The 26,110-nt window shown below is 35.3% G+C and overlaps 1 protein-coding gene across 1 annotated transcript; it reads right to left on the reverse strand.

Annotated features, from left to right (window-relative positions):
* Nucleotides 1–9,661: 9,661 nt before the first annotated feature.
* fcer1g (Fc fragment of IgE, high affinity I, receptor for; gamma polypeptide) lies at nucleotides 9,662–23,808 on the reverse strand. Its single transcript, XM_036597469.1, has 5 exons — nucleotides 23,642–23,808; nucleotides 18,880–18,971; nucleotides 18,469–18,507; nucleotides 14,985–15,011; nucleotides 9,662–11,454 (listed from the first exon to the last, which is right to left on the reverse strand). The coding sequence occupies exons 1-5, from the start codon at nucleotides 23,703–23,705 to the stop codon at nucleotides 11,392–11,394; spliced, it is 285 nt and encodes a 94-aa protein (XP_036453362.1). The 5' UTR covers nucleotides 23,706–23,808; the 3' UTR covers nucleotides 9,662–11,391.
* Nucleotides 23,809–26,110: the final 2,302 nt, after the last annotated feature.

Here is a 26,110-nt window from a genome sequence, read left to right on the forward strand (position 1 = left end):
AGTGAAAGGAGCATGGACAGTTTCACCACTTTATTCAGCAGCTGGGACTTTTATAGCTTGACTGTATCTCAGCTATAAAGAAATGCATATAAAATGAGATACTTAGCATTTACTTTTGACTTTACATTGACTTTACATTTTACTTTTTACTTTACATTGAAAACACTATGCAGTGAAATGCAGTATAGTTCTTGTGGGTTCCTGTTCGAGAGAATTTGCAGTAAAGAAATCACACGTCAGAACAAGTAACGGTTTGCTTTTACGTTTTGATGCTTTTTCCTTGTCATTTGTATGTTGCATTTTACATTATTTTACCATTAGGATTGCTTTAAGAACTGACACAGAATTGTCTTCTTAAAACTGATCTTGAGACTTTAACAGAATGTTTTTTTTAAAATATCTTATATATTCTTCATTTCAGATTGACATGAATGTGATTTCCGTCATGACAGATGAAGAGCTTGGAGTATACTCCCCTAAATATGCAGATCGTATTGCAGTGAGAGCATTTTGTCGTCAAAAAATGGCTGCTTGCAGTTCCACTGGGGGAGGATCAAGTTCCAAATCATCAATTCTGCAAAGATTAAAAGCGAAGCTTAAGAAAGGTGGAAAGGGGTGTGACCAGTGTGTAACAGATAGATTATCTGCCTTTGGCAACAAGTATGCATCTAAGGATAACAGGCGTCTGGAAATGGGGTGGCTGCATTTCCAGGATGGACAGTATCGGCAGGTACGGACAAAAAACGGAGGAGGAACAAGACACCTAAGCTGCCAGAAAAAAATTACGGTTGAAGAATTGCTTGGTGTTGGCAAACAGTTGTTTTTCCCCAAAGGTGTCTCATCAAAAGGCCCTGAAGATAAATTTGTATTTGAAATTCGCGATTTTAGTCATACCACCGGAAACCACACTGTGTCAGATATATGAAGAAAGCAAACTTCGAATGGTCCGCCTATAAAGAAGTAAATGCTGAGGGGGGGGCCATCCCTTGTCATTTCTTCAGATACAGATTCTGACTTTCAGCCTGATGAGTCTACAGAGAAGAAGAAGAGAAAGGTATGCAGGTTGTCCTTTGTACAAATCAAGGCACAGATTATCTTAAAATCGTTTGTGGAAAATAACAAGACACTGTTGTAGTACATATTTTAAAATGTTTTGAAACGGCTAAATACTTAGAATTTATATAATTTTCAAAAAAGGCCTATCCAGTCAAAAGGAAATCAAAACCAGGGAGGGAGAGTTGTGTTCAAGAAAATAAAAAGCTTGATGGACATGTAAGCTTATCTTCAGATCCTGAAGTAGATGAATTACAACACGAGGAGCAGAATGAGGTAATTACTCCAATTTTTTAACGAAATCTTAAGGTCTACAAGGCTCCATTTCTTGTCACGGATACAGGACATCATGAGTTAGTTTTGTATTTTGACTTGTACACTATATATCTAAAAGTTTGTATTTACCTGCTTCTCTGGTGTTTCTTCAGGGGTATTCATAGAGAGTTTTTCCCCCTTTTCTACAGTAACAGCCTATTCCCTACTGGGAAGGCTTTACACTAGATGTTGGAACATTGCTTTGAGGATTTGAGTGAATTCAGCCACATTAGTATTAGTGATTAGTGAGGCTTTATACCCCTCTAGCCCACGCTTGGCATTGGGCATTGTGGCCTTTAGACTCTTGTGCGGTTGCTCCAGATCATCCCATTCTATTGCTAAATGCTTTCCTATGGAAATTATCTAAGCTTAGTGTGCACCATTAAATGTCAGCAGTGGGTGCACCTTAAAGAATCTGAATTCACTAATTAGAAGGGCTGTCTGACTATTTTTGGTTTTCACCATTTGTTTTGTGACTATACGTTGTGGAAATGATTCATTTAGAGGCTTAGATATGTGCATTTTGAATAGCTTTCTACAACACAGCGAAAATCAAGAAGGAAAAAGAGGACAGATAATCAGATGCAAGAAAATCATGATGGCAGCAGTAACGGAAGTATATCTTCAGATCCTGAGACTTGTGAATTCGCACTTGAACAGGTGAGTATGGTAAGATGTGGACTGAATGACCTAACTATCTGGTAATTAACAATTAACAAGTACAGTACAATCACTACCAGGCAGAGGTGTGTAGGAACTAGTGACATAAACTAATTTTCTTTAAGATCTGAGAATTTCATGGATTTATACTCCCTGGGTATTTTAACTTGTACTGTTTTTACCTCTACTTAAATACATTTTGTCAGGAAATTAAGGTAGTCATCAACATTATTTGAGATGTAATTAGATTGCACAAGCATGGCATTTGTAAACATTTTGTTTTTAAAATATTTTTGATTTATGAACAAAATATGCACAGATTAAAAAGGTTTATAAAGAATTTCAGTGATAAAGAGCCTGTGTACACCTGGTTTCATGTAGTTAATGTATTTTAAGCATCTGAATTATATCCAAATCACAGGTGTCACTTTTGCAAAGCAGCACTCTTCCATAGCACCTCTGGTGCATTTTTGCTTGCGATAATTTCCATATGCTTGCTGTAATTTTTACGCTGAGTGAATATTTCCGCAAGAGTTGTTGTCATATTACAAGAGCATTGAAAGGACTTTGCGTTGACAGGACTCGGCATTCACATTTGTTTTGTTTTGTTTTTTCACTTCATATACACAATTTGGAGCTGCGAACATGCATGTATTTGTGAGGACTTGTTGGTGTGGTTTGCTTCTTTTACAATGTTGCATGCAAAAGCTACTTCAGTGCAGTGCATGTTTTGTGACATAGCTATTCAGAATATTTACTATAACAAAATGGGCAGATATTTCTGTTCAAAACAAAATTCAGAATATTTACAAAAATTACACTGTTTTGTACAGTGTGTACAATAACTTGTTCAGTAGTAGCTTTTACTATGACTGCAACCAGGGTCATTGCAGTATTAACATTCTCATCAGCTGTTTCATTACATTTACATTAATACTTCCAGTAGCTAAAAATATTAAAGACACCACACAAAATAAATTAGTTTTTTTCATATAATGTCAAATATCAGTTTGCTCATATCAGGATAAAATGTAGTTAAAGTCACATGAACAAACCAGGTGTCGCAAAATCAGAATTTGGCAGCTGAGGTTAGTTTTATGTCATTTTAAGACTTGTCTAGGATTAGCTTATTGTAAGTTGTGTTTTTCTTTTCCCTTTTTCCTTTTTCCCTGTCTATCTGTGCAATTTTTAACTAGCTCACCTGTTGGGAATACTGACACAGTAACCCTGGCTATTCACACAACATTTGAAGACCCAGAGATTCAGTTTGGCAATGTACATGATGACAACAGTAGTGATCTTCCTTCTACCATCTCATGGCATTCCCAAAATGAGGTATGTATGTTGCCATCTTGTATTTTAGACAAATTCTTTGCAGTGTTTACATTTATAATGTTGGTGTTAAAGCATTCTTGTGTTTAATTTTGATTTCTTCTCTTGCTAACTTGCCAACAGTTTAGCCAGGATAATTGTGATTGTATATTTCAATGATTTTGCATAAACACTTGACTCGCCATTATATACTATTTGTACTTTATTATGTACCATACTTGTATCAGCTTCCATATATTATTATGCACAATTTGTCTGCTCCCTCTACACCATTCGTCACTGGTCAGATCTTTTTAACCAGATATTATTTTGGTGGTGGACCTTTATCAGCATGACAGTGTCAGCAGTAACACTACCCATTTCAAAAGAAGGTCCAGCTCGATGTTTAGGTCTCAAATGTGAAATCAGCAATATACTGATGAATATATGATGACAGTAGTAGATCATTCACTTACATCGTCAGAAAACACATCCTTCACTGAGTATTGACTGAGTTCTCTATGAATATTCTTTCAATAATAAGATTCTTCTGCATGTTGCGTGCAATTACATATTTCCATCAGAAAGTGGAAAATATTGTAGCTTTAAAGGAATGGTTCAGACAGTAATGCTGATTTTCAGTTGATGAAAGTGAAGACTCACCAATTAGCATACTAACTGGTGACTACCAGATTACATATTTTGTAAGCAACATTAACATATTTTGTTAAACAATTTATTTTTTAAGCGTTATATAAAGGAGTCCTAAGTAGGGCTAGGTTCTTTTCTCTTTTTAAGGAGAGGAAGAGGGCAACATATTATGAGTAAATAGGAATAACAAATGGTTGAAAAGTAACACTGTTGGCAAAAATTTACATGGGTATCTTTGTTTTGTTTTGCAGTGTATGTGCACTGATGTGTTTGTAATATTTCATAAAGTGTAATATAATATTTGTCTTGCAGTAGGCAGTCCTGAATGATCAACCTCTTGCTGTAGCACCATCAGCACATCCAGTGGCAGCCACAGATGAACCTGCAAGTGTGAAAGAGGTCCGGAAAGTTAAGATAAGACGAGTAAATGTAATTCAGGATATGTTAGAAATTTTTATGGACCCTAAAGTTCTTGATGTAACCCTACGATTTGAGTTTGTCTGTGAGAAGGCATTAGATGATGATGGCGTGTCAAGGGAGGCCTACACAGCCTTTTGGGAGGAGTTTCTGGAGCACTGTGAAGGAGAGGAGGAACGAGTGTCTAGACTCCGATCAGACTATTCAGAGAAAGAATGGCAAGCTATTGGTAGACTTTGGACTAAAGGATATGTGGACCATGGCATTATTCCAGTCAGACTGTCACCAGTGTTTGTCCTAGCATGTACTCAGGGAATTGATTCAGTGGATGAAAGCCTGCTGATGTCATCATTTGTAAAATACTTGTCGTCTGCAGAGCGAGCATGTGTTGAGAAGGCATTGCAGGGCAATATGAATGAAATTGACAAAGAGGACTTATAATTCATATCCTGAATTCCGTATGGAATTTGACAACATTCTCTCTGCTAATTACTTTGCAATGGATATTTTGTAGATATACACACTGCACACAATTCTTGCAAAACATGACTATGTCTGTTTAGAAATATATACTGCAAAGCACCAGTTGAAATTGGAATAAATGACTTTTGAATTAAATTTAAACCCTTCTACTTGAAATCCCATAACTTAATCCACCCTACCTGTAAATATGTGAAGTTGTTCTGAAAGTAATCTTGATTTTTGAAAGTGTGAAACACAAGCAATTGTTTTAATGGGTCATATCTTTATCATTTCTTAATGTATTTGAAACTCTCATCCAAGAAGGGTTTTAAAAATTCTTATACAGAATGCTTCTTTTAATTTGGTTATACTTGGGTTGTATTTACAAGTTCAAGGAAAGGTTTACTATTTAGCACTTTCTATTTGTTTTCTTAAAAATGAAGTTCTGAACATTGTTGAATTTAGTGGTTGTTATGTTTTACAGGCAGTGTATATCTGTGAGCTGCTCATGGCAAAGCTTAAAATGAAGTTAATTGTTCATTTGCAATTATATATATTTGCAGTTTTTGCACAAGGTTTTAATTGTATTTTAAAGTGTGCAGAGCATTGGATGTCAAGTCAAATGAGTTTTGATAGGCCCGCTATATTTTATTTCATCACATACTCAAGAATAAGCACATACTGTTTGAAGTGTTGCTTTTCTGTTTCATGTTTTAAAACATTTAATTGAATTCAAAAACAGATTCAGTTTATTTTTGGAAAATCGTATGACTATGTAATGTTTACATGTCGGTTTTATTTACATGATATTAAAGACTCGTGTTTTGCAATCATTGTCCATGTTCAATGTCAATGTTGTAACCAAAGTCACAGGGAGGCTCTTATTTCGTTTCTCAAATGTATGTATAAATCCAGCGCTTGGAAGGAGTCATTTGGGAAAGTGATCTGCAATTCTGCCATGGTAATGTTGCAGAGCTCATATCAGGGTCACATGGTACCGTTGATCGAAATGCACACGCACTCTTGCACAGCTGAAGGTCTGCTTCGTCTGCCAGAGACAAGAAGTTTTCTGTGCTGTACAGCTCAGGCATCAAGTACATGACATTTGGGCGCCCACTGGGAACGTTGTCATTTTTGCATGGTCTGATAACATATGAATTCCATACTCTCATGGTCTCATCTAGTTCATCCTGCAATAGATATAAAAGCAAAATAATTAACAAAAAAGAACACCTCTTGGACATTGAGAGATTGATCTTTACGCAGACTAATTACATACCATAAATGTAGTCATATTTTTTCTTTCTTTCTGAAAAGCTGTCCGAAACACTGGCCTATGAGAAGAAAACCTATGGCTAAACATATAGATATTTGAATATTTGGAAGGGATATTCTAAAATGCACCAAATTGCATAATATGCTAAAAAAATGACCTTGGATCACTATTTTTTTCCTTCCACATTACATATACCAAAAGAACAAAACTAATCTAGACTAAGTAATGTTTTAAAAATTAAGCTCTTTTTCCTCTCCATTAAAACTCTTAAACAACATGTGTTTCATGTGTGTGTTTTCTTAAAATTGGTGTTAATCGTGCTTTATTCTAAAATTACAAGATTATCTTTGTGGTAGTAGACGGTGCTTAACCAGTAAGGTTGTTCAGATTTGCTGATTACAGATCATTGCAATGTTTATCACAAAACTCCATTCAGTGTTTTTCTATTACATGTTCTTCTTTATATAGTAGATAGATAGGTAGATAGTATTTATGACAAGTAAGATGAGAGCCATTTAATTTGCTAGGGCATTATATTATCTTGTTAGCAATGAGCTTTTGAACAAATGAATATGTAAATCATGATTATTACCTGGATAATTCTCATGAAACAAAACTGAAGAACACTTCTATCCAGGAAACATCCATCAAACATGCCATTGTCCTTCAGATCAGTGAACAAAGAGATAAAGAATTCCATCGATTCTCTTCTTAGGATTCCTCACCAAGTCTCTATTCTTTGATTGGCCGTGCTCGCCCCATCCAAGTAGCTGTCTATAGCGTTTCCATCATTTCTGTTGTGGCAGAGAAACCTTTGAAAATCCCTGATGTGTACATTTTCTGTACCCCGATCTTCTCTAGCTATTCTAGGACAACCTCTGAGTCTCTCTACAGCTTCCATGTAGTAGCCTCCCACAATTTTTGGATTGCTGCTGGTAGTGAATGCATTCAACCAAATGATATTTCTAGAAAATCCATCAATGCACCCATTGATACAAATACCAAAGGGCTTTAGTTTGTCATAGGAATCAAAATGCCAAATGTAGTTTGGTCCTCTTGCAAAGTAGTTACGACGATGGAGTCTCCAGGCTTTTCCAAGCTGAACTCCTCTTGGATCCAGGGCCTTTAGGATTAGCTGAATGTCTTCCCTCTTCACATGCAATCCATTTTCTTGACATTTGGCATGCAACCACCTGTAACCATGGAGCTGTCCTGAACTGCGCAATTGTTGTTGAATAAACACAACAACGTCGTCTATGTTGCTGTAGTTCTTTCGACGAAATAGACCCTTAGTCTTTAAAATACGTTTTAAATGTCTCTCAGTGATAATGTATCCATGACGACTGGCAAGAATAAATGTTATGTCTTTATATTTGAGACGTAGCTGAAAGTACACTTCAATACATTTGCCAATATCCATTCAGCTAGAGCATAACTGCAACATGGCGCACACAAGTGCTCATCTGATGGTATCTGGTGCTCACTTGATAGTTTCTGGTGTGCACCAAATAGTATCGGGTGCTCACCTGATAGTATTGGGTGCTCACCTGAAACTATTGGGTGCTCACCACATAGTATCGGGTGCTCACCTGATAGTATTGGGTGCTCACCACGTAGTATCGGGTGCTCACTTAATAGTATTGGGTGCTCACCACATAGTATCAGGTGCTCACTTAATAGTATTGGGTGCTCACCACATAATAAAAAAAACACCAAATCCCGTTACCAAAAAAAAAAAAATACACCACGTCCCTTCAGGGGCTCCGTACTTATCAGAGAGGATGAGGTTCTTTTTTCTGCAGAACCATGCCTTTTTATTCCAAACATATCTGGAATGTTTGTTGCCAAAAAACTTTATTTTTGCTCATCTGGCTATAAAGCCTCCTTCCAGTCAAAGTTCCCGTTATCTATATGTAATGGAAAGAAAAGTGAAATATAAATAAGCACATACAGTTTGTTCATAAGAATTTCTAGGGTTGCCAATAATCAGAATTTTGTGTTTTAAAAAAGAAATAGAAATAGAGCTAATGAACCACAGATTTTTTTTTTTTGCATTTTTTTGCATTTATCTTTCTGTCTACTTAAAAATAATTCCCATAAGCAGTAGAAATATATTTATTTACATATTTCTTTTTCAAAATGTGTCAAGTTTGTAGTAAATTTCCATATATTTAGACGTATATAAATATTAAAAAAAAGACACTATTGCATATCTACATATGTGCATATCTGTGCATATATTTACATATATTTAAATATTTTAAAATGGCACATAAATATATTTAGCACATACATAAAAATATTACTTATATTGCATATGCATTTTGAAAGAAATAACTACGCATATGTACATATCTATTACTTCTATTTAGGATTTAGATATATCTTATGATGGAAGTGATTTTAAAAAATTAACCTGTTTACCCTGTAAACAGTTTTCCCACGATTCTGCTACCTTATGGGGGCGGAGAGTTGTCAAACATGACGTTAAGTATGATCAGATAAGGTCCTGTAAGTGTACCATCTACTACATGTTTACCACACTGCATTAGCTGCACTTGAATCACTGTTACAGTTTACAGTTTCTAGCTTTCCAGTGACACCTGGTCAATTATTATTTATTCATTACTGATGTGGATCCTGTTATACATTGGTGATGATTAGTGAAAGGACCTCCTTTCTGGAGAAACTAAGCCTTGTTAAGTAAATGATCAGAAATATATATATATATATATATATATATATATATATATATATATATATATATACTTGTATACGTACTTTATTAAGAATGAGTGTTGAATGGCCAAGTTGCCAGTTTCCTCACACTCACCATTAGCAACATCCACTCAGCTAACTTGCAGCTGAGGCCTTTAAACATTCCAATGCTAAGTCAAGCCTGATGGAGGATTTAAAGCAGAGCACAGATCGGCTCTTTCTGTTTTCTCTGAGCTCTTCCTCATTGTCTTCTTCCTACCCTGTGCCTCTTTACAGGGTCCACTACTGCAGTCCTCTTCCTTTTCTACTTCACTTATTCACTCTTGCTCAGCTAGTAGTTCTTATTTTTGTCGTTTTAATTCTTTCATTTAGTGTCCACCAATGTACTTCATCTCTATTATGCTTGCTCCTCCTGTGGAGCAGACACTGTTACCGACTGTTACCAGCGTTAGGAACAGGCCTAGATTTTTTTTGTTTTTTTGTCCTTTTTACAGAAATACTTCTCTCTGGTGTTGGTTTTCAAACTGCACCAAAACAACTTCCACCGAGCAAGACGGACTCGCACATTTCATCCCCCGCATACTTTCACTTTCACACACAGATTGGCACACATGAGAGTGGTGGAAATTTGTACGTGTTTTCGGTTGTAGAATTCTCTAGGCTATATCTGTCAGACAGCCCACATGGTCACAGAACAGGAACTGACTCGGACACTCGTGTGGTCGGAGGACGGGGTGAGTTGTCATGGCAGCCAAAGGCGGAAACGCAACCTCAATAAAATTGACAGCGCCTGCCAACTTTTGTGGTTAAGACATTTAATACAACAAAGTGAATAGTTAATTTAAAGAAAGAACTATACAAGGTCATGATACACGTCTTGAAAGTTACATATACACAGAATATAATCAGGACAGAAGAAGCAATAGTGAGAAATATTAAACAGATCAGTGTAACTTTACTTACTTAAGGATAAAGCTTATCATGTATTTAAAATGATGGCCCAATAGCTCTTTGCTTGGTAATTAGGGGAGAGCAGGCTTGATTGGTCTTCAATCTCTGATGTATATCCCAGGAATGCCGTACATTAGGATAACCCAACTAGCAGCAGATGAAAGCTTAATATCTTAGCTAAATAATAGACATTTAAAAAATGAAAACATATTTCCTGGAATTAGTGAATTTGTGTTGTGCACTCATGCCAACCAGCCTCAACATGGCACGTGTTATGGAGATGGGTAGCACAACAATAACCCCTAATAGGCCATCTGCCTTCCAGCGGGCCCGAAGTTTTTTTACACACTTCTATAATCTAAGAATAGCTCAACCAGTTTGCACTGAAGTCCCTGTCATTACTGAATAATAAGTCTTTGTATCTAATAAGCCTGGGACTTTAAGGGTTTAAAAGGCTATACTTTCAAAGAATGAAGGAACAAAAAGAAATAATCAGAGAACCAAAACTCCAAACCACAAAAATATATAAACATTGAACGGCAGCCAAATAATCTCTTCGAATCAATAAAACATAAACATATTTTTTCATTGATTTGTATTGAAGAATAACTTGAAGAACTTTAAAAAGGGAAAAAATGGGCCACTTTACCAACTGATAAATCTTTTTCATTTCCAGGTAAGCCATTAGCCTGTGTTAAAATATATCAGTTTATTGTAGACATTATATGTGTTGTCTAAATTGAATTTAAGTTCAAACAAAAGAAAAGCAAAATATTTTTTTCAAATAGGAAAAATGTTTTTAATAAAAAAAAAGTTTTTAATAAAAAAAAATTTAATACGTAAATTGCTTTGTTCAAAGTTATGTTATTTTTTTGTAAATGTAATAAAAGCAGTGCAGTATATGTGCTGCAAATAAAATAAAGTAATATATCGCCACTGTTGGAACAAAACCTCGTATCTTCAAAATGAGAACTTTACAGGAGAAGGAAAAACACACTTTACTTTTAATGTAAGTCAATGGAACCAGACTTTTTTCAGAGGAATTTTAGACCATTTCTTTTGGTCCAGTTAACATGAACTTCACCCATAAAGTAAAGGACAACAGGCATCTACTAACACACTAACTAAACATACTAACTAAAATTAATATTTAAAATTTTCAATTTCTCTCTTTAAAACAATTTTTAACACGGAAAAATCAAAAACGTCATCCCCACCTGAACAAATAGTAATATTCTGAACTCTTGACAACATGAGTAAATGTTGGTCAAATGGGTAATCGTTTTTATGCTACATTTTTCTCCCTAGTGTCTCATAGTACCAACCAATTCATGTGCCAACCAGTCCTGCTCTCTTCTATTTACACAGGTAAGTATCTAGTATCAAACTACAACTACCTTCCACAAAAAGAACCTGAAGCAAAGCATTAGGCCATTACATATATTACATATAAATCATTACAAAGCACTCTTTGATAGAGAATGATTGTTATATGAATCTATACAACATTAATATATAAGTACATGCTAAGAAAAATTATACAGCATCACATCTCACACGGGTTAAGTCTGATTTCCTTATGCTTTGGTCTTGTTCATTTGGATGGTCTCGTAGGTGTCTTCAGTACGTGGTGCAAGACCCTGAGAAAGAGACAGAGAGATGGAGGTTGTGGCGTGTGTCAGTGACATTTCCAAAGAGGCCAAACAGGCCGTACATTGTGCCTGAAAAAATGACTCCAAGCAAGTTAAGACTATGTGCCTACAGAAAAGAAAAGAAATGAAACTGTAAGTGGTAAGCTTTTGTTCTAACTGCTTTTTTTTTGTTTTGCCCTACTTTATTTACTTGTACTGATGATGGAAACCAGGGTAGTGAAGGTTTAATGTGTGTGGAAACTCAGTGGCTTAATGTGATTCCAAAAATAAATAATATATTCACCAACTTAGAAAGATTTTAGTTTTTTGGTGATGTTTCAGTCTATTGTGTGGTTAATGTGGGTTAAGGAACCCATATCCTATGTTTTTATTGCAATTATTTTTTTTTTATCTCTGAGGTTCATTTAAAGTGTCATAACAGTCATAATTCATTTTTACATGACAGTTTTTTTAATCTCTGTTTATCCCTTAGAATTAAACATGCTGTTTTTGTTACTGCGCCTTTAAGACTGGTATATGTAAATGAGTTGTATTCTAAATGGTTGCCCTGTATTGTGTCTCGATCTCAAAAAGCAGTCCAGGCTGAAACGCTCCTTATAACTTTAGCGTGAATGGGCGGGGCTAAACTGCTGTACTCTCTCAGAAATAAAGGTATGAAACTGTCACTGGGGCAGTACCTACCTTGTCACTTGGGTAGAACCCTCAAGGGTACATTTCAGTACCTTTAGTCAGGGAACATAAATGTATCATAATCCACAAAATTTAAATTTTTCAAGTTGTATCGATGCCACACACCCTGCCCTGTCTTTTTTCTCTTTTTTTTTGTTCTGGTTTAGAACATTAGGTTGTGGAAAGGTACAAATATGTACTTTTCTCCTGGTTGTACCTTTGAGGGAATATTGACATTGTTTGTACCTTGTTGAATAACAAAAGTACCTGCACAGAACCTTTAGTTCTAACAGTGTAGAGTGAACATGTGGATATATGTAAAAATATTGGTTTTCATCATAGAAACAGGCTATCTTTGCAGCAAAGTTTCCATATTTGGACTGTGTAGAGTGAACGGTATAGTTTGAAAATTCAGCAGTGTTTATATACTATATCAAAGACTTTTATGAAAGTTCCGTTCCGATTTGCATGTTGTGGGCCCTTTAAAAGCAGAATGCTCATAGGCTGCAACTAATCACAGTCTTGCAATCTCAGAGTGATTCTATAAGCATGCACAACTGTGTCAGAGATCCATCTTCACACAAAATGAACACTTGGTTAATGTGAGAAACTATGGGGTTAACCTAACGTCTTCCCCCTGTGGGAAGACTCTACTTGGACTCTCTCTGGCTCCACCCATTTTCTTCCTCTACATACACATGCACATTTCATGGACATAGACCATCATATACTGCCTCTGTTTTGCAGGTTAGTTTGGGAAGTCTCAGATGTATCTACTGAGTGCCGAGCTGTTTTTTCTTTGTTTGTGCCTGTGTTTTGACTCTCGCCTTTTTTTGACTAAGGACATGCCTCAGATGTTGCCTGCCTGTGTTTGACCCCTGCCTGTATAGACTTTGAGTGTTGGACTGCCCCAAATAAAGCCATTTTGCACTTGCAATCAACCTGCATGCCTCCTATATTACACTTACACACTCATAAATATTCACTGTATAAATGGATGAATATTTCATTATTTATATATTTTGTATACATTATATCATTTATATATTGCATTTTTTCTAGGTGACACATTTGTGACATTGACCATGTTGAGGCCTTTGTACAAAAAGGTCTGATTTTTTACTTTTACTTTTTTTTTACTTATCTCTTCCACTGAAGCTCGTGCTCACACCACTCTTTCTGATCTTAAAAGCAGGTTTAAGATTTTTGCACAAACTTGTGGAGTCTGTGCCAGCTCAACTGCATGCTGCCATTAAAGTATATTGGGGACATAAAAAATACTAAAAGTGTTCATGTTGAAATTCCAAACATTTTCAAGCAAATCCTTATGCTGACAACAAAATATGTAATGAAAAACCTTGAACTGAATTAGAAAGGAATGAAAATAGAATAATTTTCACTAATGCATAGAAAATATGATTTTGTTTTCTAAATATCACTTTTAATAAAAAGTCACAGAACTGTCCACAAGTGTGGAGACAGGGTTAAAATGAAAGGGTTAAAATGTTAGCTGGCGCTTTAACAGCAGTGAACCTTGCCTTACTGGTAGTTAGGGAAATGCAGAGCCAGTCTGTTGGTCTAATTTATTGTTAAGACAAGAAGGAAATCCTCAAGCAGCAGCAAAGCTATAACAGCAAATTAGCAAAAAAAATCTACATCTAACAAGGCGTGATTGTGCAGGATGTTGGCAGCACAGATTAGCAAACCCTTTTATTCACTTTTAAAGGCTTTGAGCAGTTTGAAACAAAACACTGCCATCCATGCAGCAGAATAAATGACGGAAATGTGAAATTTACAACAGGCCTTGTGGAAGAAACAGACGCAACCAGATAAGCATAAAAGGAAAACAACAGGCTTGAGTGACCAGAGGGCAAAAGCAGCCTTATTGCATGACCATGAATGTCTCTATTCAATGAAACTATTTCTAATAAAATATGTGCTAAAACAAATCTACATTTGGAAATACAAGAAAATAAGAAATGATCAGTTTAGTTTATTTCCACACATGTGCGTGATCTGTATCACTGTGATCACACATATATGCTCAGTTGCATTCCTCAGGGATATGAACATTTATTGACACCCCAGTGTGTTCAAGATTGTAAGCAGTAACTATATACAATATTTATATAAGTCATCTTAGAAGTGTTATTATTACACATTTCATATTAGGAAACCCATTTAAGCAGAACCATATAAAGATGTTTTCTTCAGTCAGAAGCTTCATACCAGGGCAAAGTAGAAGCCAAAGAACCTCAGTTCATGTGATCTAATCGACATTGTTTGTGCTTTTCACAATAGCATTTTAACCACCTAGCACATTTTTATTCAGATAAATAGATTTTGTTCACCCCAGTTCCTGACATCTGGCTAATTCTACAGATGAAAATCATGACAACGTCTGTAGAATAACTCGTCACTCCTATGAGCAGAGCCATTTCCTGCTATCAGCAGTTTAAGCAGTAGCTTAAAGCCCCCGAGCCACAAGTATTATTTACATATATAAATATGTATGTATATAAATACACAAATGTATGTAAATATATGTATACAGTTAATTAGTGTTTTATTGTGTTTAGCTTAGTGTTTATTAATTTTTTTTCCCTCATCATAATTTTTAAAATGTCAATTTTTAAAAAGTCCCCAGATGTTCAGAAATGGCCCTGTTCTTAGGAACACAGTCTGAATAGGTCTAGCACAAACGAATCTGGTGTTCAGGTTACTGGTGTCCTGGATTTAACACACGCATATCAACTGGTCAGATTAGTCTCAAGCCCATAACCCAGCTGACAGTGGCCTGCTGAGCCAGGCTATCTATAGTAGCAACTGTAAAAGAGAGAAACACTTACTTCATAAACACCTTCAGCTCCATCTTTCTGTAAAATATAATAGAACAAAAATTTGTTTCAGAATGAACAGTGCAATCACTCACAAACAATTTACACAGTACAATTAATATTTACATTAACTGCCAACAATCATTTGTACAGTCTACACTGTTACTAGAGAATACTGTAAAGCTGACTTTGTGCACTGTTAGGCTAAAGTTTGTGCACTTTTTTGTACTCTAATGCTAATGTTTGTACTGCAATACTACTTTTTTACACTTTTTGTACTGTAATGCTAAAGTTGGTAAACTTTTGTACTGAAAGGCAAACATTTTGTATACTGCAAATATTTTGTTTGTGTTATACAGTCAAAAATTCCCCAAACATGTTTTGTTATACTGTACATTCATGTATCATTGCTGTCATAACACAACCTTGTATTGCCACAAAAGTAACTCAACTTCTCAACTTTCAATGTATGTTAATGTAACTAGACTTTATTGAGCTATTTTGGATTATTTCTATTAGTCTGTTCATCATCAAATTTTACAACAGTATAAATGGCAGCTGCAGTTTTCAAGTTATGTAACAAAACAAAATAAAAAAAATGGAAAGACAATATTTTGTTCTGACAACATTGATATGACAAAAAACTTGCGGTGAACTTGAACCTAATTCATATATAGCATAACGAAAATATGTTTTACCGGCATATCACATTACAATCAGTGGCATGTTTAATGACATCAATGTGATGAATGTTTAATGATATTAAAGGTAATTTGTAAGTCAGTCTTGACTACACTTGAAGATATAATCTATATGTGTCTCTTCTAAAGTGTTTCCGGCACACAGAAAACAAGATGTGTGGAAAAGTGCAGTGTAAAGAGCAAGAGAGGAGTGGAGAGGTGATGTGATACTAAAAAAGATGTTAAAAGATAAAAAACTGAAACTGACGTTTCACACACCCAACAGTTGCTTCATAGACCTCATTCAAAACCACAAAAAACTTGCTTTTGAGCTGCTGATATTAGGCAAGAATGCTTAGCTCCATCTCATCATATTAACTTTTGAACAAGGCTCTCTGTAGGTAGCCAAACTAACTCATAATTAACAACCGGACTAAAATTATCAAATGAAACCTCCCATACGGCAAGAGGACAGGGGGCCACTGTTGGCCCGCTGACCACAAAGTTGGCGGACACTGGTTACTGCCACCAGCAGTGCACTGGTTTTTTTTAACAGATTTTGGGCCTTTTCACAGCTCATATTCCATGCACAATTATTATTAGTATTATTATTAGTAGTATTAGTATTAGTAGTAGTAGTAGAGGAAGAGTAGCAGTAATAGTAGTAGTATTAGTATTAGCATTAATATTAGTATTAGTAGTAGTATTAGTGTTAGTAGTTGTAGAAACAGTAGTAGTAGTACCAGGAGTAGTAGCAGCAGTACTAGTACTAGCAGTAGTAGAGATGCTACAATAAATGTACATACTCTAAACATTAAACATAACTAAACACACATGCTCCATTAATTTCCGTTTCTCTCCTTCTCTATCTTTTCATACATTGTTTGTCTATAGTGTCCGTGAGCTTTAATGGTGGTTCATTCTGTTGCTTATTATTGAGTTAAAATAAATGATTGGCATAAGGCAACCATGTTTTTATTGATTTTCTATTTTCTACGAATCATGCTGAGTGATAAAACTCTGACAGCAAGACATGCTTTATTTTTTAATTTCAAATTGAGCTGGGTGTTTACTGTCAGCTGTTTTTTAATACATAAATGTTGCAAAGAATGTTTAAAAAAAGACGACAGAATACATTTATAAACATGGCTTTTTAATTAAACAAACTGCCCTGGTCATTCAGAAGTAAAGGGAACTCTTTTATCCACTGCGGGCTAAATCAGTACATGAGCAAATGCTAGACCAGAACAGTTTAACATTAGATAAGTGGTTGCCGTCTTCTAAATAAGATGTGTTATCATCTGCTCAGTGGATGATGTGGAAACATGTTGGCTTGTGGAGGTAACAGGAGGACTTCTCGATCGTGTCTATGACACATTAAGGCGTTTGTGTTCCTCAGTAATGTTAGCAAAGTAAAGTAATCTACAGTAGTAAGACACTACACTGAGCGAGAAGACACTGAGCTGCCATCTTATTAGGCACACCTATCTTGTAGCTCTCATTACTGACTTAGATACCAGGTTTGAACAGTGTCAACTATTTTCAGCTTCTTTCCATTCTGTACATTTGGCTTCTGTCTGGCTTCGGTTTACAAATATGTGTAATTCCCTGTGGTGTTATTTTAAGAGAAGAGGAACAGAACAGTCAAATCAAAACAAAGTCTGTGGGGTTTGTGAAATGTTCTTTTAGTGTACAAACTTAAAAAAGATGATTCTTCAAGGGTTCTTCAGTAAAGGCAATTCTTCTATATAGAGCCATTTCATGCTTAAATGGTTCAATGCATGGTGAAATTGTTTGCTAGATTGATGGATGATGTGTTGTATGTGGTTCTGTATAGAAATCTTTTGAAAATGGTTCTATATAACACCAAAAAGGGTTGTTATATAGTTACCATGTCAAGCTTGTATCAGTAGAAGATCCCTTTTTGGTGCTATACATAAAACCATTTAAAACATATTGTTCATCAATCTGAAGAACATTTCACCATGCAAAGAACCATTTAAGCATGAAATGGTTCTATAGGACTCATGGTTCTAAATAGAACCATTGCCTTTACTAAAGAACCCTTGAAGAACCAGTGTGTTCAGTGTGGAGAGTACCAGGAAGAATGGGCTCATTAACTTTAGTAATGTGAAGAAATATCATCAATATCATGATGAAGTGATATGTTAGGAAATGGAATTAAATTTTATCAGTAATTCTCAGTACTAGACTGAAGTGCTTGTGCCTTTTCTTATCAGTAAAAGAAACTGAAGGCTAAAGAGGAAGTTCAATTTAAGTAAGAAAGTAAGAAAGTGAATTCTTCAGAAACTCAGGCGAGAAAAAGCTGTGCCTTTTGTTCGCTGTGAGCAGTGCATATTTCCTATTTTAACTGGTACGTTCTTCCCATTTCTTAACTATTGCATCCTGCTAGTTGTGAAACTTTTACAGAGGTAAATCCTTAATGTCGCCCTTAAATCACCACTCAGTCTTTCTCTAACATAATTCATACACATCACTCTAAATGTTATTAAAACAAGGAAACGTGATACGCTCGCAGGCACGAGCTGAAGACAAGTACTGTAGAAAAGATGGTTCTTCAAGGGTTCTATATAGAACTATGAACACTCAAGGAGCCATTTGCATGCTTAAAGTGTTCTTTGCATAGTAAAATGGTTCTTCAGATTGATGGTGAATGTGTCGTATATGGTTCTACACAGAACCTTTTTGAAAATCATTCTAAATATCACCAAAAGGGTTCTACTATTGTTACAATGTCAAACATGTAGCAATAGAAGAACCCAGATAATATCTTTGAGCCAAAAAAACACTCTTACCTTTGTGTGAGAGGAGCTCTTTTTATTTTCATTCAGTAACTGTAAATGTGAAAACAGTCTTTGTTGTTGAATCAGTATAAATGAGTCAATATCTGTGAATGAGGTTCATATTCAATGTCTAATATAAGGTTAATATCAAGTGCCTATTTAAAGATGAAGAAACTGTTTTTGCCTATAAAACTTTTATTATAAAGCATCTATATTCATGGCCGATCTCCATGTCTAACCTATAGACCTAACTACAGTTCTTCACACTCTGATAAGTAAAAAGGGGTATATAGGTGCTCAATGATGGATAACGAGAAAAAGTAATGAAGACAAAAGACATGAAATATGAACCAAAAATATTCTAAACAGACTCATGATATACTAAACCACTAAGGCATAAAGAGAGTGAATAAAAGTGTTCACCTTCATTCTGCAGTAAAGGACAGTTAGAACGACTCCATAGATGAACAGAATGGCATCCAAGATGTAGCAGATTTTGGACTCATCAAAAGCAGCTTTCCAAAGGAAAAAAGAGGCAACCATGTTAAAGAATGTCTTGCCTTGTCCTTATCCTCAAATATGATTATTTAAAATGCTAATACTAATATTAATACTAATACTAATACTACTACTACTACTACTACTACTACTACTAAAAATAATAATAATAATAATAATAATATTAATTGAAGAGTTTCATTCCAAAATGTATATCCATTTATAAAATAAAACAAATAAAATAATTATTTCTCTAATTAAGGTGGTATTAATCATGACCTAGTATTAATATTTCTTGTATGTGTAAAGCCCACATTTAACAACATATATCTTAATAATAATAATAATAATAATATGACATTGAGACGATGCCAATGCTAAATAAGTGTAAAAATCATGTAAATGAGTGTGTGGTGTATGTGTGTTGTACTGTGTAGCTCTTCTGCTGCAGTAACACTGAAAGGCTGTTCGCAGAAATGAAGCTTGTTTGCATGGAAGATATAATCACTGTGCGATAATTATGTTTCCTACCATGAGCGAGTCCTATCTCATCTCTCTAATAATCTGAGGTTGACCCTTGTGGTTATAGCTGGGATACTTTCCTGTCCAAGCTATCACAGTCACAAAGTATTAAGAGTTTAGAATGCTCTACATTTCATTTTCACAACATATTCTTTCAAAATTGTCTTTAAACTGTAGAAATGCACAATCAGTAATAGGTTAATTGAAGTTGGTTCCATCACTTTATTCATCACTTTGTCTTAAACGTGGCTGTCCTGAGCACCTTCAGCCAGCCCCAAAAATAACGAGTTATGGATATGAATTACTCTTAAGGAATGCTTCCATTTGCGTGTGGAAGTGTAATAAGCTGATATATAGAAGTGCAAACCATTCGGGTCTTGAGATGTGAGACAGTTTCTTCCTGTTTGTTAAATTTAGTACAGATAATTAAACAGTGTCACTGCAGCATCAGTGACACCACAAGCTGAAAAGGAGCGCATATGTTTTTAGTGTGTGTCAGATACTCAGAATAATCAGAATATTTTCACATAGTTGCTGTCACCACTTTAATGTTTAAGACCTGTAAAAGACAAATGCACTTCTCTGAGTTATGGTGTTAAACCACAGGCTAAAAACACATGGGTCACTTCATGTTTTGCAGAGCAGAGCTAACCACTTGAGCCAGGCAGCATGTGACTTCTAAAGTGCTGACTGTAGGCTTCATATATATATATATATATATATATATATATAGTCTTTAAGGGAAGTGTGCATAGCCCTTAAACGGTGCTATTGTCTTCTGCAGCAGCCATTAATTATTTCATCAGATTGGTGAATAACTGCATTTGAATAAAAGCAACAGGACTCTTTCTGAAATTCAAAAAAAAAGATTAAGTAAGTCAACATGCTGTTTTTAACTGTCAAAACAGACCAACAGTGGTGCATATGCTATTCATTAAGAAGCAGAGGCCATCGGGTCACTCCTCCAGTCTGGTTGGAATTGGAAGCGGGTTTAACCAAACAGAGACTCCTGTGTCAGCTTTGAAGGAGCAGCAGGCGTTTATGTTAAAGAATGGCCAAAGTCTGCATTACATGCGACGTCACCGTTCATATTTCATAGAGACGTATGCAAAAGTTTGGGCACCTTTGGTCCAATTACACGTGTTCTTGATTTTCTACATATAAATAAGTAAACCAACCTCTACAGGGAGCACGTCTGCACATTTTAATGCACAATTACTGTTTATTTGCTCAATTTAACACACTGGGAAAAATAAATAACAAAATAAAAAATGTAGCCTGTGCAAAAGTTATGGCACATCTTATATTTTATTTTTTTCCAATATGTTTCTTCCAGTACATTAAAGAAAGTGTGCAGAAAATGCCATATTTAAGTGTGTTCTCTGTAGAGCATGTATCAACTTATTTTCACTTAGAAAATAAAAAAAAACATATAATATTAGAAATATAATACTTCTGAATGCAACTATTGTTTGAATAAATGGCAAAGAACAAGAAGAAAAGTTTAAAAAAAGTTTGAACACCTCTGGTCCAATGATGCAATTTATTGTTTTTTCTAAGTGAAAATAAGTTAAAAGATATTTAATATCCTTAAATATGGCAATGTTCCAATTAATTTTAGTGCACAATTTTTATTTATTTGCTGAATTTAACATTTAACATAAAATATAAAATGTGCCGTAACTTCTGCACAGGCCATTTGATTGTTTATTATTTTTTCCCAATAAGTTAAATTCAGCAGATTTACAGTAATTATGTAATGAAATGTACAGAAGTGTGTTCTCTGTAGAGGGTGTGTTAATTTATTTTCACTTAGAAAATCAACAAAACGTCTTTTGACCAAGGGCGCTCAGACTTTTGCATACAACTGTATATATTCTACCAAAGTTTACTTTATCTAATTTATTATTGGCAGCTCACATGCCAAAATATGCAAACGAAGTTGTCACTGAGGTTTGATTAATTTCAAACAGCTGTTCTTAAAAAATAAAGAAATAATTTCATATATGGAGATGAAAACATATTGTAAGGGCATGTTGGTGTTTGTTTTATAATTGTTGCGTACAGGAAATCTATAATAAAGTTACATTTCCTCACTGGACTCAATATGAGATGCCGCACAAACCACATTTTATGCTGTGCAAATTTGAAAATCAAATTTAATACTTTTAATACCTTTTTAAGATCAACAAATGAAAAAGTAAACCATTTCCAATTCACACAGTCTTGTCTGGCATGTTATGATGTCTATTTTACTCAAACAAAAGCCTCTTAAGGCAAAAATGATTGTTAAATTGTAGAGCGAGCATCACACTGAACACTCTCTCTACCAGTTAAGATGATCTTAACTCTAAGATGCTTTTAGGAAATTGGGCCCAAATTGGTTGAAAATCAAATCGTGAATATGATTACACAGCCTTTTCAGTGTGTTTAACTTTGATATCAGTTTTGCCATCCTTTAGCAGTTCATCAGTGGTCAGTTTCTGACCACAGAACTGTTGATGACTGGATGTTTTTGATTAGCTAACGATTCTAAAGTGTTTAGAGGGGAGTTTCACTAATTTTAAAATGTTCAGTCACTGAGATGTAAACAGTCATTCAGAGTGATTCATTTTCAGTGGAGGTAATAGGAACCAGAGATCATGATGTCCACAACGCATATGTAGCTGCTTTATTTACTGTCCAAAACAACCAGTGAACCTATACGAGTTTTTATATATAATGTTGATAGTGAAATAGTGGTAAATCTGAAAATGAAACCATTTCTTTGGGTACTATTTTGCCTCACATTATAAAACAATGTCTCAGACACCAGGTAGTGTTTTCAGAACCATTTCATGTAATAAATTTCCTCAAGGGCGCTTTTGGAAGCATTTAGCTCATCAGACGTCTGGTTCCTATCACCACCACTGTGGACAGTTCTGAGTCTGTACATTTTTTAGAATGAAGTGTTTCACATTAAACCACTCTGAATGACTAAATTTTGACAAATTTTGAAAAAAAAAAAATCTCTTAGTCGATTCTCCAGGTATCATCTTGCAATGCTATGTCTCTGATAGTAAAATTAAGACATTTTCAGACATTTCATCATCTCATTTTAAATTGTTCAAGACTTTATGAGACTTTTTAAAAGATCCTCTGGACCCTATCACAGATCCAGATTTAGCCAATTTGCTGCAAATAAACAGTTTATGATTAAATGCAGATACTTTCAAACAGAAGATATGGCGCATTAAATATTAATTCCCGATTTGAATAGCTTATGTGGCTTGTTACAGTTAATATGTAAATGACAGCCTGGAAAACTTTCATTGTGAGTAATAGGTGATATACCAGGGTTACCAAACTCTGGTCCTAGAGGGCCGCCCGCAGTCTAGCGTGACTTTGGTGATCACATTACATTTATCTGTTAATGACTAGATTTAGTACTAGGTGTGTTAAATTCAAGACCTGAACTAAACTGTGGAAACATACTGTAAAGTTAAACGTTTTCAGCTGTTCATAAGATGTGCTCATGTCATGGGGTTTTACCTGTCTCTTAAATTCTACTGACTCTTACTGGGACAGAAGCTTTTTCCACTGCTTTTAAGCTCACTTCAGTAATCTGTAACTATATCTGTAAATGTATGTGTTTTAGTATATCTGTGAGGTTGAGAGGTCTCAAAATGCCCTGCAAAGACAGCACCATGAGAAAAAAATTTTGTTGATTTGTGAAGGTCTTTTTTTTTATCTTTGTTCGCACACCTTTTGGTCTGTTTATTGAAAAGGCTTCAAGTTGACAGATATTTAGTCACAAGATGACTTAAGTGAGTGTAAACCTTACCACAATAATACAACACTGTGAGTTTAAGATACAAGATATAGACTAATAATAATAGATTCTCTGTGTGTTTATACATGTGGCTATACATGAATGTTAATGATCATTCATGTGTACACAGGGAGAATACTTTACTATTAATCAATTCAATCTTTAAATGTTTTCAACATTTATAAACCAGATATTGAAAAGTGGCACTGAATTGTCAGTCATCACTGAATAATTATAATATGTTTCAGTTTGAGTTCGTGTCACTTCACTCACACACCATAACACAACATCTACCTCCAGACAGGTGTTAAACAATACACAACTAAACAGAACGCTAAAGGGATTTTAACTTACCAACGCTGCCAAAACTCATCCAGAGCGGGAGAAGAGAAAAGATGGAGAATCTGGCCTTTTTCATAATGGAAACTTAGGCCTTACAGAGAAACAGAACCGCAGACTGCAGCGATGGACGGCTAACTCAGGAGCTTTCAGGAAACTGACGCGAAGAAAGCGTGTGAGGTATACAAGGGGAAGTTGTGGTCGGCATATGTCCGTTTTGAAGTTCAAGCCAACCCCTCCCCGTAGTAACAAAGTCAAAAAAGTCCTTTAAGCTCTACAGATCACAGTTTCTCTGAAGTGACGATGCCAACTTCTTACCCCGCAATGTCGGCCATGGCCAAATTACTGAACACTAGAGCCATTGCCCAGGGAGCCCTGACTGCCAGGGGCCTCAGACCACAAAGCTCAAGATGGGCTCAAATCTACTGCAGATATAAACATTAGTTAAGTGAATAGCCCTTGAATATGTGCAAATGACTAAATAAATAAAATTAATGAAGAAAAGTGATCTGTTCTCAGGCCCTTTAAGTTTGTGATCTGTATTTTTATCTTTAGTGTTATGAATGTTCACACTCATATGCAAACGTTTGAACACCGCGGGTCAAATGACATATTTTGTTGATTTTCTAAGCGAAAATAATATAACACAACGTCTACAGCAAACAAACTTAAACATTAAACATTTTATGTTAATTTTAGTGCATAATTTTTTATTTTAAAACATTTTGGAAAAGATAAACATAAAATGTGCCATAACTTCTGCGCAGACCACATTTTATGATGTATGTTTTATTTTTTTCAATATGTTAAATTCTGCCAATAAACAGTAATTGTGCATTTAAATTTGCAGAAGTGTTTTTTTCTCTGTAGAGCACATAAGCTTATTTTCTCTTAGTAAATCAAAAGAACGTGCAGCGAAACCTTTGCATACAACTGTAATTATCTTTTCTATCATTTCAAAAAATCAAATGTAATGTTTTAGATGGTGTTTGTTATAATGGTTAGCGTTCCCCTTAAAATATACATTCATCGGCGTGTTGATATTATTGGGCAATATGAGCTAGCTGCAGATAAATTGTTATCACCGTTTATAACTACCAGAGAGTTGGAAGACAGATCCTTCAACCATGTTATGAGTGTTATTGTTGCGTTGTTTGTCCTTCAAAGGGGAAATTCCCCACTGGCAACACACACGTTTGGAACGCCACAAATCACAATCAGCTGATCCGAACAGAGTTGAGCAGAGTACTCCACGAAAGAGGTTATCAGCGTTCATAGTAAGTTGATATTTGTCATGTGAAATACATTACTTATATAATAATAATGAAAACATCCCCATTACTTCTCCACTTAGCCTAAATAAACCTGTCAGCTATGTCTGTGTTTACTGCAGTAACATGAAAGCCAGAACTCTCAGGCAAGCATCAAATTTAACCTATGTTTAATGTTACGATAGTTGAGCAGTAGGCTAAGCTGTTGACAAACTTGATTGTAGATTCATTTATGAAACAATGCTGTTCATTGCTAAATAAGGTCACCAAGGAGGACTTGCAGCAGAGCAGACAGACAGACGTTTTGTGTTGTGCTTGTTTTGTCCAACAGAGGGGGCTGCTGCTGCTGTCTAGTAACCACTTATAAAACAGATGCCGGTCCTAAAATCTGATTGGCTGAGCTATTATCGAAGCTGCTGTATAATACACAATGTACGCGCCCCTATGACGGCATCACAACTCTGTATTACTGTGCCACTTTGACTCTTATGCTGCTTTCATGGCCCACTGGGTGTGCAAATGAAGTAAAAACCCTTTCTTTTGCCTAAACTGAGGCGCTGACAGCTTATTTTCCTAACTAGCCTGGTCCATTAGCTAACAGGCTAAAAGATCAACATCATCATTAATATCACAGACTTGAATTAAAGTACCTACAATATGATTTACTGTAAAACAATATAAAAGACTAAAGAGTGCCACTTGAAAGGCTTACACACTTTGAATGTCCATGTTTCAGGCAGAAGTAGCATAAACCCAGGTTAAATCCCAAACAACCTCGTACTGCCTAAATAGTGTGCTAGGGAAGTTTTGAAATTCTAGCTTCTACGTGCAGGGAGCAGAGTTATTTGAGATCCCGCCCCAGTGTGGGACGAGGGGTGCCATTCTATTGGTGCTATATAAGACTCGCAGTGATAATTTGGTGACCAAAATGTGCTTATTAAGCAAAGATTACTGCATTAACCTGCTGTGTTATGATATGTTCATTATTATACGACAAAAAACTAAATTATGCCATATATAGTGTCAAATGTTCTTCTACTCATTCAACAGTCAATGGTTGCTTGACAACAATGCCATACTCTAAAGGAACTACATTTCTTGGCAGAATACTCGTTTGTGTCCATTATGATCATTAATAACTTACATTATGTCCTGAAAAATTGTGTATTTTATAATGGCTGCCACCTTTATGTTTGCCTCAGTTTTAGAAAAG

This window comes from Colossoma macropomum, unplaced genomic scaffold, assembly GCF_904425465.1.
Source record: "Colossoma macropomum unplaced genomic scaffold, Colossoma_macropomum, whole genome shotgun sequence".
Taxonomy (NCBI): Eukaryota; Metazoa; Chordata; class Actinopteri; order Characiformes; family Serrasalmidae; genus Colossoma; species Colossoma macropomum.